The sequence below is a fragment of the Chiloscyllium plagiosum genome, chromosome 20 (genome assembly GCF_004010195.1).
Source record: "Chiloscyllium plagiosum isolate BGI_BamShark_2017 chromosome 20, ASM401019v2, whole genome shotgun sequence".
Classification (NCBI taxonomy): Eukaryota; Metazoa; Chordata; class Chondrichthyes; order Orectolobiformes; family Hemiscylliidae; genus Chiloscyllium; species Chiloscyllium plagiosum.
Window position 1 is genome coordinate 62493376 of NC_057729.1, and position 12293 is coordinate 62505668.

Consider the following 12293-nt stretch of genomic DNA (forward strand, 5'->3'; position numbering starts at 1 on the left):
CCTACCTGCCTATCTTCCTTCCCACCTATCTACTCCACCCTCCTCTCTGGCCTATCACCTCCATCCCCACCCCCTTTCACCTATTGTACTCTATGCTACTTTTCCCTACCCCCACCCCACTCTCATTTATCTCTCCACTCTGCAGGCATCCTGTCTCTATTCCTGATGAAGGGCTTTTGCCCAAAACGTCGATTTTCCTGCTTCTCGGATGCTGCCTGACGTCCTATGCTTTTCCAGCACCACTCTAATCTAGATTCTGGTTTCCAGTATCTGCAGTCCTTGTTTTTACCTAGGCATCTCTTTTGATCTACTAGGGTCTAGTGGGGATTGATCCTTAATCTTTTTTCATTCAAACATTTTGTTGATTGTACGTTATCCCACAATGACTTCTTATCAATGTGGAACTCAATGGGAATTACTGCTGAACCCTTTCTTTAGAATTTCTTACAATATTGACACCTGATTCCAAATGGTCTGGGAGAAGAAATAATAGTTATCAATTAATTAAAGGGATAGGTGGGTAGGGAAGTGATTGCATGTGTATGCCAGGCAAGTAATCAGAGTTTTTGGTGCTTTGTGATGTGTGTGTTGAAATAAACCTGCCCTGAAAAGCATATGCCTGGAGACTGTCTAACCAGCCTTTACCCTCAGCTGTCTATCACTCCAGGATGCTTTAATGATAACATTGATAATTGTGCTGAACTGAACATGATGGTATAATTGAAATAATCTCCTATGTCATGTTGGTTATGTAGTTCAACATATTTCTGGCTTGAATCATATTCTTTGTACCTTTTTCCAAAACAAATAAACCGACTCAATCAAAATAACAGCAGCGTTTAATGTCATGGAATTACACTTGCCCCTGATTGTTACTTTTCAAACCAAAACTCTCATTCAATGAATATTGTTCATCCCCCATTAACCTCCAATGTTCAGCAGCATTTGCTGATTTTCTGATTTGCTAGTTGGAAATGTAGTTAAAACATGGAGGAGAATTGTGCTTCCTTTTGACTTAAAAATCAAAAATTCAATCAAAAATTGCTGGAGAAACTCAGCGAGTCTCAATGCATCTATTAAGAATTAATTTTTCAGGTCAATTGAACGTTCTGGGATATGACACTATCACGAAGCATTCTGTCGAACACACTAGCTAGAAGAAAATTGGAGACTTGAATCTGTCAACTTCCAACGTTATCACTAACAGAATTTATATTATCATGTTCATATGGGGGCTCCAAAAACACAAAGCTTTTTTTTCTCAGCACACAGTTACAAAGGTTAAAAGGTACAAATCTAAGTTATAAATGGGCAGTGTGTACGCTGCTGATCTTAACTCTCAGTCTCTGGATTTAAGCCAGTGACTGAGCTGGAACTGAAAAGAAAGGTCACTAGCATTTGTCCATAACTCACAGGTACCTGAACGTGACTCACATTGGAAACATTGACACCCCTACAAAAGCTGGTGACAAAGAAACATTCTTTGCCCATAAATCAAAAGCTAATTGGTTTGGGTACATGCAGGTCCTACATTTTTAATCTTCACAGGTATAAGGAGAGACAGGTGTAATGTGACCTTGATAAGGCTACGACACAGCCATCATAAAATCTGAATTAAAGTTCCTCAGTTTTACATTTGTATTCCCATTTCCTTTCTCACACTGAACTTCAGTACTCAAGTTCACTGCTTGCTGTTTCTGAGCAACAAGTGCTGCAGCTATCAGATTCCCCATCATCTGTTATTAAACCCATAGCTCTTTATTGTGAACCCAAAATTTATATCACTTTCAATGGAAATGCACACAGCCATTATCAATCCCCTTCAGTTTCTGTGGATCCAGAAACGTCTCTTAGTAAGTCTGTCCCATTTACTGCTTAAAGTTCCCAAAAGCTCACCAAGACATGTGAACCATCTGAACTGCAAAGCATCCATGTGGGTATGTGAGCCACTGAAGGACACAAGAAACAATATTTCATTTCAGATAAATCCAGTACCAAAGTTTATAAATCCATTGCTCAAAATCATGAAGCATTTTGAAATGGAAACCATGATAAATTGTCTCGAACAGTGGAAGAATTGTTAACAAGAGGACAGAAATTTCAATCATTTGCTAAAGAACTAAAGTGAGCATCATGAAGAAGCTTCTCACACATCTTGTTGTTACGATTAGAAATGAGTTTCATCACAACAAAGAGAATATAAACATTGAAAGGGTAACTGATAATATTGAAGTGGGAATATCTGCACGACTGCTAATAAAGGGAGACAGACTATTTTGGATTCCAACATCTGCATTTTGTTTTGTCTCTATTAAGGAGAGACTGGCACTGATTGGCTAGCACTTTTAGAGATCCAGCACACGCATAGAGGGTGGAATGGCCAGCTCCTCCGCTGTCAGATCCTGAGGAGGGTGGCTCAGTGGTTAGCACTGCTGCTCCACATTGCTAGGGACATGGGTTTGATTCTAGCCTTGGGTGACTGTCTGTGTGGGATTTGCACATTCTCCCTGTGTCTGCTCCAGTTTCCTCCCACAATCCAAAGATGTGCAGGTTAGATGGATTGGCCATGGGACATTATCCATTGTGCTCAGGGATGTGTAGGCTAACTACAACTGCCATGGGAATTGCAGAGTTTTAAGGATAGAGTGAAGACCATCAGTGTGGACTTGATGGACTGAATGGCCTGTTTCCACATTATAAGGATTCTATATGATCCTATGACTTGATGCAGGGAGAGCCATGGAAGCTAAGTGTCTTATCCTAATCCATGTAATTCTTGGTAATTGAAATTTGAAACTCTTTGTGATGATAAAAATAAAATCTCTCAATATTTTGAAGTGAGGAAGAAAGTGCAATCACAAAACAGAAGGCTAACATTTTCTTGCCTATTTTAATTTTGATCAGTTCAAAAGTCATTGACATTCAACATTAATGAAACAGTTGGTAAATACAGATGGGAAAATAGCCACAGGTAGCCATTGGTTTATATGGTTTTAATGGTTGCCATTTTCCTAACTACTATTAATTCTGGGGAAGAGTCACTCAACCCAAAACATTAACTCTCATTTCTCTCCAAAGGTGCTGCCAGACCTACTGAGCTTTTTCAGCAATTTAGATTTTTGTTTCTGATTTACAAAATCCGCTGTTCTTTTGGGTTTTTTTTAACAGGTAAACATTTTTGGTTTTGTAAAACAGCGAGTAGTTTAGTTTCAGTGCTTCGTATTCACCATTGCTTCCAATTTAATGATTAGATTAATTCCCTACAGCGTGGAAACAGGCCCTTCGGCCTAACAAGTCCACACCGACCCTCTGAAGAGTAACCCACCCAGACCAATTTCCCCCTGACTAATGCACTAACACTATGGACAATTTAGTGTGGCCAATTCACCTGGAGAAAGTGAGGTCTGCAGATGCTGGAGATCAAAGTTGAAACTTTATTGCTGGAACAGCACAGCAGGTCAGGCAGCATCCAGGGAACAGGAGATTCGACGTTTCGGGCACAGGCCCTCATTCCTGAAGAAGGGCCTGTGCCCGAAACGTCGAATCTCCTGTTCCCTGGATGCTGCCTGACCTGCTGTGCTGTTCCAGCAATAAAGTTTCAACCAATTCACCTGACCTGGATCAGTGGTGCTGGAAGACCACAGCAGTTCAGGCAGCATCCAACGAGCAGCGAAATCTGCACATCTTTGGACTGTGGGAGGAAACTGGAGTACCCAGAGGAAACCCACGCAGACATGGGGAGAATGTGCAAACTCCACACAGACAGTCGCCCGAGGCTGGAATCAAACCTGGGACCTGGTGCTGTGAGGCAGTAGTGCTAACCACTGAACTAATGTTTATGTTTCTGTCACAAAAGTATACAAGCAGCAGAATGAGATTTAACTGATCATCTTGTACTGGTTAATTCCAAGACACTAGATAATATTTTATAATGATTGCATTCTCTATTAATAACTGAGCATTTTTGGCCTAACTAGCTCTTTGAAGGATCTTTACAATTAATCCCACATCCCTCTTGTCCTACAATTTTTTTTTTTCATTTTAAACATTTATCCAATTCTCCTTCACTGCTGCTATTGAATTTGATTTAAGCACATTCAGATCCTAACAACTTGCAGTGTAAAATGTTGCTTTCCCTAATTGGACTGATCTGTCTATGTCTTTTGTGTTGTCTATAATTCTTTCAAATTCTTGCTTTTTATTCCTCTCTTCAGCTGTGTTTTCTCAATTGTAGGTTGGGGTGTTCGGCTCCTTTAACTCTAACTAAGGGAGCATCAGAGAGGATCATACTCAAAACATTAACGTTGTCCCTCCAATGGTGCTCACAGACCAGCTTTCCCTGTCTGCCTGGTTAAGTTCCCATGATAACCTTATCCATGTCTGTCAACTCACTTCTTACTCTCCAATATAATCCAGTCCGTCCACCTTTTCCACATAAGACAACCTGTTCATTCCAGGTATGGAAGAGTATGGCGCTGGAAAAGCACAGATGGTCAGTCAGCATCAGAGGAGCAGGACAATCGATGTTTCAAGCATAAGTTCTTCATCATAATGCTTCATCACAGGCTCTTCCCGATGAAGAACTTATGCTCGAACATCGATTCTCCTGCTCCTCGGATGCTGCCTGGCCGGCTGTGCTTTTCCAGCACCACATTCTTTGACTCTGATTTCCAGCATCTATCGTCCCCACTTTCTCCCATTCCAGGTATCAACCAAATAAATCTCCTCTGAACTGTTTCCAATACATTAATTGTAAATTCCAGTACATTTACATTGGAAAGGGGATCATTACTGTGCACAATCTTAAGGCTCTTGATCAGGTACCCCTCAGCTTTCTCTTTGAGAGACAAAAGCCTGTTCACTCAAACTGATTATCACAATCTTTTTAATGGCATGAACTGTAGAAGTCATTGTTTCCAACTTATGAACAGCTGTTACAGCTCAGATAGTATGGAGACCAGACAGGTACACAGTACTCCAACTGGTCTGAGTACCAGACACTGAACGCATTCTGCTCGGTTCCACATGAGGCCGCATTGTTGCGTTTTGTGACTAATGAAAACAACATGCTCGTATTTCCACAGACCTTTCAACAAAATCAGCTCTCTTACAGAACTAAATCCCATCAAATTGAAAGTGCCAAAAAGGCCATCGAAATGAACTCTATTCCCAATATTTCTCATGGTAGAATTGTTTGATTTTTCCGATTATTAAGTGAGAGAGAGAGAGAGAGCGGAATTACGGTCCTTTCTAAAGCGGCTGACGATTGAAATGAAACTAAATGAGTTTTAACATTGCGCACAGGCAGCACTGCCTGTAGTTCATTGTATATTGCAAAATACACCTGCATTGACATAGCACCTTGCAGTGAAGTACTTGCTGAATTACTGTGATGCAGGACACGCAGCAAGCCGTTTTATACAACACGGTCCCACAAACAGCGATAAGGACCCAATGTTGGTCAGGGGACAAATACTGACCCTGCCTCCGAACTAAAACCTCGAGTCTTTAATGCGATATAGTTTTCAGCATCCAGCTGCGCCCAGGGCTCTGGGGAAAGCTGGTGTCGGGGCAAATGCGGCTGGAGGGGCTGAATGGCCTGCGTGTTGCCCTCCTTACCTTCAGTTTCTGGACAGTCCTGTTCTCCTCGGGCTGCCGGTTCCAAACGGTGGTACCTCCCTTGTTGTACTGGACCAGCCAGCCTTCCTGACGCTCGCATTGTTCCCGGAACGAGCTGAAATGGGAATCATCGGGGACCTGGACGATCTCACCACTCGACATGATCCCTCCAGATCCCAAATATGCGGCCACACAGTCAGGGATCCACTCAGAGCCCGCCCTCGATCCCGGCTGATGGTGATTGAAATTGCTGACTTTGTTTTCCGCTCCGTCTCTGCATCAGTTTCCTTTCAGTTTCAGAGTTGTCCCGCTGCGGGTGAGCGGCCCGGGCTTCAGGGACGGCACTGCCAGGGACCCGGGTTCCCGCTCCCAGCCGCTCTCCCTCCGGGGACTGCAGCGGCTCAGGCTCCGGGAACGGCTCTGGGCAGGGGGCAGGGGGCAGGCATCAGGCAGGAACCTATCAGCGGAGCCGCCTGCCCCCTGGCAACATGATAGCACAGCGAGAAGGACAGAACGGCCTCACCCCGCCCTCAGCATCACTCAGCCCCACCCTCACTCTCACCTTTACCCTCACACTCACCCCAACCCTCACCCCCACTCCCACACCACACTCCCATCTTCACCCCAGCCTCACCCTCACCCCCACCCTATCCCCCTAATCAGTCCTTGCCTTTCCCTCAGGAAAGGGAGGTACCACCGTTTGGAACCGGCAGCCCGAGGAGAACAGGACTGTCCCTCAGGATTCCCTCCAACAACTTGCCCATCACCAATGTCTATAGTTCCTTGGCATGTCCTTACCACTTTACTTAAATAATGGCACCACGTTTGACAACCTCCAGTCTTCTGGCATCGCACCTGTGACTATTGATGATCCAAATATCTCAGCAAGATTTTGGAGAGCAGATTCATAATTTCTTGAAAGTAGAGTCGCAGGTAGATAGGATAGTTAAGAAGATGTTTGGTATGTTTTCCTTTATTGGTCAGAGCATTGAGTAAAGGCGTTGGGAGGTCATGTTGCGGCTGTACAGGACATTGGTTAGGCCACTGTTGGAATAGAGGTAAAAACAATGACTGCAGATGCTGGAAACCAGATTCTGGATTAGTGGTGCTGGAAGAGCACAGCAGTTCAGGCAGCATCCATATTGCATGCAGTTCTGGTCTCATTCCTATCAGAAGGGCAGCACAGTAGCTCAGTGGTTAGCACTACTGCCTCACAGCTCCAGGGTCCCAGATTCGATTTCAGCCTCAGGTGACTGACTGTGTGGAGTTTGCACGTTCTCCCCGTGTCTGCGTAGGTTTCCTTCGGGTGCTCTGGTTTCCTCCCACAGTCCAAAGATGTGCAGGTGAGTTGGCCACGCTAAATTGCCCATAGTGTTAGGTGCATTGGTCAGAGGGAAATGGGTCTGGGTGGGTTACTCTTCGGAGGGTCGTGTGGACTGGTTGGGCTGAAGGGCCTGTTTCCACACTGTAGGGAATCTAATCAGAAGGATGTTGTGAAACTTGAAAGGGTTCAGAAAAGATTTACAAGGATGTTGCCAGGGTTGGAGGATTTGAGCTATAGGGAGAGGCTGAACAGGCTGGGGCTGTTTTCCCTGGAGCGTCGGAGGATGAGGGATGACCTTATAGAGATTTCTAAAATCATGAGGGTCATGGATAGGATAAATAAACAAAGCATTTTCCCTGGGGTGGGGGATCTCCAGAACTAGAGGGCATCGGTTTAGGGTGAGAGGGGAAAGATATAAAAGAGACCGGAGGGGCAATTGTTTTACACAGATCATGGTGTGTATATGGAATCAGTTGCCAGAGGAAGTGGTAGAGGCTGGTACAATTACAACATTTAAAAGACATCTGGATGGGTCTATGACTAGGAAGGGTTTAGAGGGATATGGGTGAATTGAGATATATACATATTTCTGAAATGTGACTTGACATCTCTAACCCAAAAAGATTTATAATTTAAATTATGGACTTTCATTCCTATAAGTAATGAATTATTTGAAGTTTTTTTAAAAATCATTTCACTTTTTAACTCATTCAATCCTTGTTCCAGGATCATTTGGTCCACAGTTTTTTGTAGTAGCAAGTGAATATATTTGAGAACTGAAGTCAATTTATTTTTGCTTTTCTGGCAGATTTTACTATCCTATCTACCTGCAACCCTGGCAATTGGGACTAGATTGGGTTAGGATATCTGGTCGACACGGATGAGTTAGACTAAAGGATCTGTTTCTGTGGTGTACATCTCTATGACTTGATGACTCTAAGACACTGGAAGTGTCCCAGACACCAATGTTGCATAAGAGGACCATTTCACTGGGTTGAGCTGCTCTGCCATTAGCTACCCTTAAATTCATTACTTTCAGTTTACAGAGGGCCACGGTAGCTCAGTGGTTAGCGCTGCTATCTCACAGCACCAGGGACCTGGGTTTGATTCCACCCTGAGGCAGCTGTCTATGTGGAGCTTGCGCACTCTCTCCATGTCTGTGTGTGTTTATTGTGCTCTGGGTTTCCTCCCACAGTCCAAAGAAATGCAGGTTAGGTGGATTGGCCATGCTAAATAGCCTATTGTGTTCAGGGATGTCTAGGTTAGGCGTGTTAGCCATGGGAAAGAGAGGGTAGGGGGTGGATCTGGGTGGGATGCTCTTCAGAGGGTCAGTGTGATCTTGTTGGGCTGAATGGCCTGTATGCACACTGTAAGGATTCTACGGGTTCTTCTCATTGAGTATATATTAAGTTTGTACCAGGCACCTTACCTTATTCATTATACTTTAAACTCTCTTATATTAAACTAAAGACTACTTAATACTTTAAGGATTGTAAAGCAGAAATACTCAAAAATGGAAATGACTGTGGATGCCCAAAATCCAAAAACTGGGAGTGCTGGAGAGACTCATCAGGTCTGGCAGCATGTGCGGAGAGAGAAACAGTTAATATTTTGAATCCAGAATTACTTTTCTTCAGCTTTCCCACATCTCTTCATGCCATTAGTAAATCTAAGCCCCCACAGTCTTCCAGGATAAAGAATTCCGAAGATTCACCATCACCTGAGTGAAGACATTCACTCTTCTATTGATCCCAAATGGCTGGCAAAATTGGCAATAATGTCTCACTGTCTCACCACTCTATAATTAGACAATAATTTGTGATGAGGAAGAAGATATTGAACAATCTGATCCCCTCCAACATTAAACTCCAAAAAAAATTCATCAATTTCACAGAGTTTCTTCATTTGCTGCTATTTTGCATAAAACACATAAAAATATTGCTGAGATTTAAAGCATGAAGATCTTTTAATTGAGATATATACATATTTCTGAAATGTGACTTGACATCTCTAACCCAAAAAGATTTATAATTTAAATTATGGACTTTCATTCCTATAAGTAATGAATTATTTGAAGTTTTTTTAAAAATCATTTCACTTTTTAACTCATTCAATCCTTGTTCCAGGATCATTTGGTCCACAGTTTTTTGTAGTAGCAAGTGAATATATTTGAGAACTGAAGTTAATTTATTTTTGCTTTTCTGGCAGATTTTACTCTTCTGATTTACTCCCATTCCTCTGCAGAACCCACCCATTTTTCTTCATGAAGTAAACTCTTCATTTATTTCCGAGGGTTGGACTTTGAACTGTGACACATGTGTTTTGGTCAGTGTGAATAAAAGGGATTAACACTTAACTTCAGTCTTTTATGCCACTATATGCCAGAGAATGCATAAAAATTAATAAGGCCAAGATATTGAATGTTTAGCAAGCATAAAGGTACATAAAGCCCCATTGCTTCATGAGATAAGCAGCAAGTGACAGATGGAGCTAAGCAATTTCATGACCAATGGTCAGACCTAAACTCTGCAATCCTGCCACATCCAGTCATGAATAGTGGTGGACAATTAAACAACTCACTGGAGGAGGAGGCTACACAAATATCCCCATCCTCACTGATGGAAGAGCCCAGCAGATCACTGCAAAAGATAAGGTTGAAGCTTTTACAGCAATCTTCAGCCAGAAGCACCGGGTGGACGATCCATCTTTGCCTCGTCCAGTGGTGCCAAGCATCACAGAGACCAGTCTTCAGGCAGTTCAATTCACTTTATGTGATATCAAGAAATAGAATATAAACATAGAACATTACAGCGCAGTACAGGCCCTTTGGCCCTCGATGTTGTGCCAATCTGTGGAACCAATCTGAAGCTCATCTATCCTATACTGTTTCATTTTATCCATATGCCTATCCAATGACCATTTAAATGCCCTTAAAGTTGGCGAGTCTATTACTGTTGCAGGCAGGGCATTCCATGCCCCCTACTACTCTCTGAGCAAAGAAACTACCTCTGACATCTGTCCTATATCTATCACCCCTCATATTATGAAGGTGTGGAGGTCCTGAACCTTTATGAGAGTTGAAAAGCTAGCAAGGCCTGTCTGACACAGCACAAGGTGTTCTGAACAAGGTAATAATGTAACATTTGATCAAAACAGCTAGTGGCAGCTGGGTTATCATGAGGCAAAAACAAATTCAAATTCAGCCAATCAGTTTAAATTATACCCCAAGATAGCTAACTCCAATCAAGTTTGAATTTAGTGTTTTGATAATATTGAAACCAATGAAACAATCCGATGTTTTGGGGTATAAAACAGAACATTTTGGACAGTTGTGGGAGAACTGTGAAGTCACCAACAAGTACAGACTGCCAGCAGAACAGCTGTCTGAAAGGTACCAGGCAAAAAGAAGTTTGTTCAGCAGAACATCAAAAAGATGACAGAGGAAAATCTGCAGAGGAAGATACAAAGAGAAGATTCGACAGCTAGCTGGTTTTGAAAGAAAGGAAGTGTAAAATACTTGTTGGTATTTAATATTCTCTATTGGACTGAAAGAATAAAATCGTTAACTTTTACTTTAAATAGTGACCTCTGGGGTAATTCTTTGCCTCTCGAATTCTAACAGATTACAGCACAGGATGAATCTTTTCTGTGTTGCTGGCTTAAATTAGCTGAGGGGTTTTCCTCACGTTGTAACAGCTTGGGGGTTTTGTTAGCTATTCGAACAGGTTTAGACAGATCCAGTCTGAGATTTGGATAGATTTGAATCGATTTGGAGTACAAAAAAGCCCAGTAGATTTAAACACTTGTCGGTTAGTGTTCTAGATCTTTAAATGAAATGTAGGTGAGACAATTTATTTAATTTCAGTGACTTGTGGTTGGCAATATTAAAAGTGAGCGAAATGGTTCTTAAACTTGCTGAAGAGGTTCTGGGGTTTGAAAATGATTCTCAAGTTTGCCAAGAAAGTTTAGAAGGAAAGAAACTACCATACTTTTAGAATCAGCAAAGAAGTTAGATTTGGGTTTAACCAAAGACAACAACAAAGCTGAAATTGTAAGGGAATTACTCAAACACATAGGTGTATTAAAGAAATAGACAAGTACAGTAGAGGTAGAAAAACTTAAATTACAATTGAGGAAAATGGAGTTAGAAGATAAAGAAAGAGAGAGAAGGTTCTTAGCTGAGCAAAGAGGGAAAGAATCTGAACTTGAGAAGTTGTGATTTTGTCAGCAAAGTCAAATTAACAGGTTGGAGATTATAAGAGAAGATAGTGATATATATCTGCAACATTTTGATGAGAAAGATGTTGAAGCCTTCTTTATTTCATTTGAAACATTGGCTGGGCAGATGGAGGTCCGAGGATTTATGGGTATTGCTAGTTCAGATTAAACTGGTGGCAGAGAGAGTGAGGTATTCACAGTGCTGTCAGATGAGGGATCAAGAGACTATGAAGAGGTTAAACAGGTGATTTTAAGTGCTTTTGAATTGGTAGCAGAAGCATATAGACAGAAACATAAAGAAGGAGCCAGGTCTGACTTATGTCGAGCTCAAAAGAATTAAACATAGTCAAGATTCTGGCCAGAATTTTGTCCTGTGAGGGAAAGAAGTTGGGAGAAAGGGAGATCCTACACCACGAAACCAAGACTGGAGAAAACTGGTAAGAATTCGCAACAGATTAAAATAGGAGCCCAAGAGGGTGGGAAAGAGGTGAAAGGCCTCAGGTGTTTCCCCTGTGGTAAAGTGGGACACGTAAAGTCACAGTGCTGGTCATTAAAGAAAGGCACTGTGGGAAAAGATGTGGTAAAAGAAGCTAAGCCAGTGACATTCGTGAAGATAGTAAAGGAGATGCCAAGGAGAGCTGAGGAGCTGCAGGAGAGTTCACAGCCTAGGCAGGGGCTGGGTATGGAATTAGTACCTGATCTGTACAAAGAATTTGCCTCTGCGGATAAAGTTTACTCAGAAAGAACAGGGGGAGAAGGGCAAGAAGTTATAACTTCGAGAGGGATAGGATCTAACCAGTTGCTGATAGTAAGGGATGAAAGAATTTGCACTCTTCCTGATCTGTTACTCGAGATTATGGTAATTTGTGGGATAGATGGACAGAAATTTAGCATTCCCCTCTGTAAAATCAGGTTGGAGTGCCAACTCAAGACTGGGGAAATTACAGTGCGAGTGATTGACCGAGTGTCAGTTCCAAGAATTCACTTTGTTCTTGGGAATAATTTAGCAGCATCCAAGGTGAGAGTGACACCCCTTGTTCTGGAGAAGCACAAGGAAGACCAAGAAACTGAGGAGTTAAAAGAAAAATATCCTGGTATTTTCCCAGGCTGTGTAGTAACCAGATCCCACTAT

The 12293-nt window shown here is 42.3% G+C and overlaps 1 protein-coding gene across 1 annotated transcript in view; it reads right to left on the reverse strand.

Annotated features, from left to right (window-relative positions):
* Window positions 1-6174, reverse strand: part of stard15 (StAR-related lipid transfer (START) domain containing 15) — a 153219-nt gene extending 147045 nt beyond the window's left edge. Inside the window, exon 1 of the mRNA XM_043711001.1 lies at window positions 5620-6174. Coding sequence (XP_043566936.1) covers window positions 5620-5781 — 162 coding nt within the window. The 5' untranslated portion in view covers window positions 5782-6174. The remainder of the gene's footprint in view (window positions 1-5619) is intronic.
* Between the last annotated feature and the right edge of the window lie 6119 nt (window positions 6175-12293).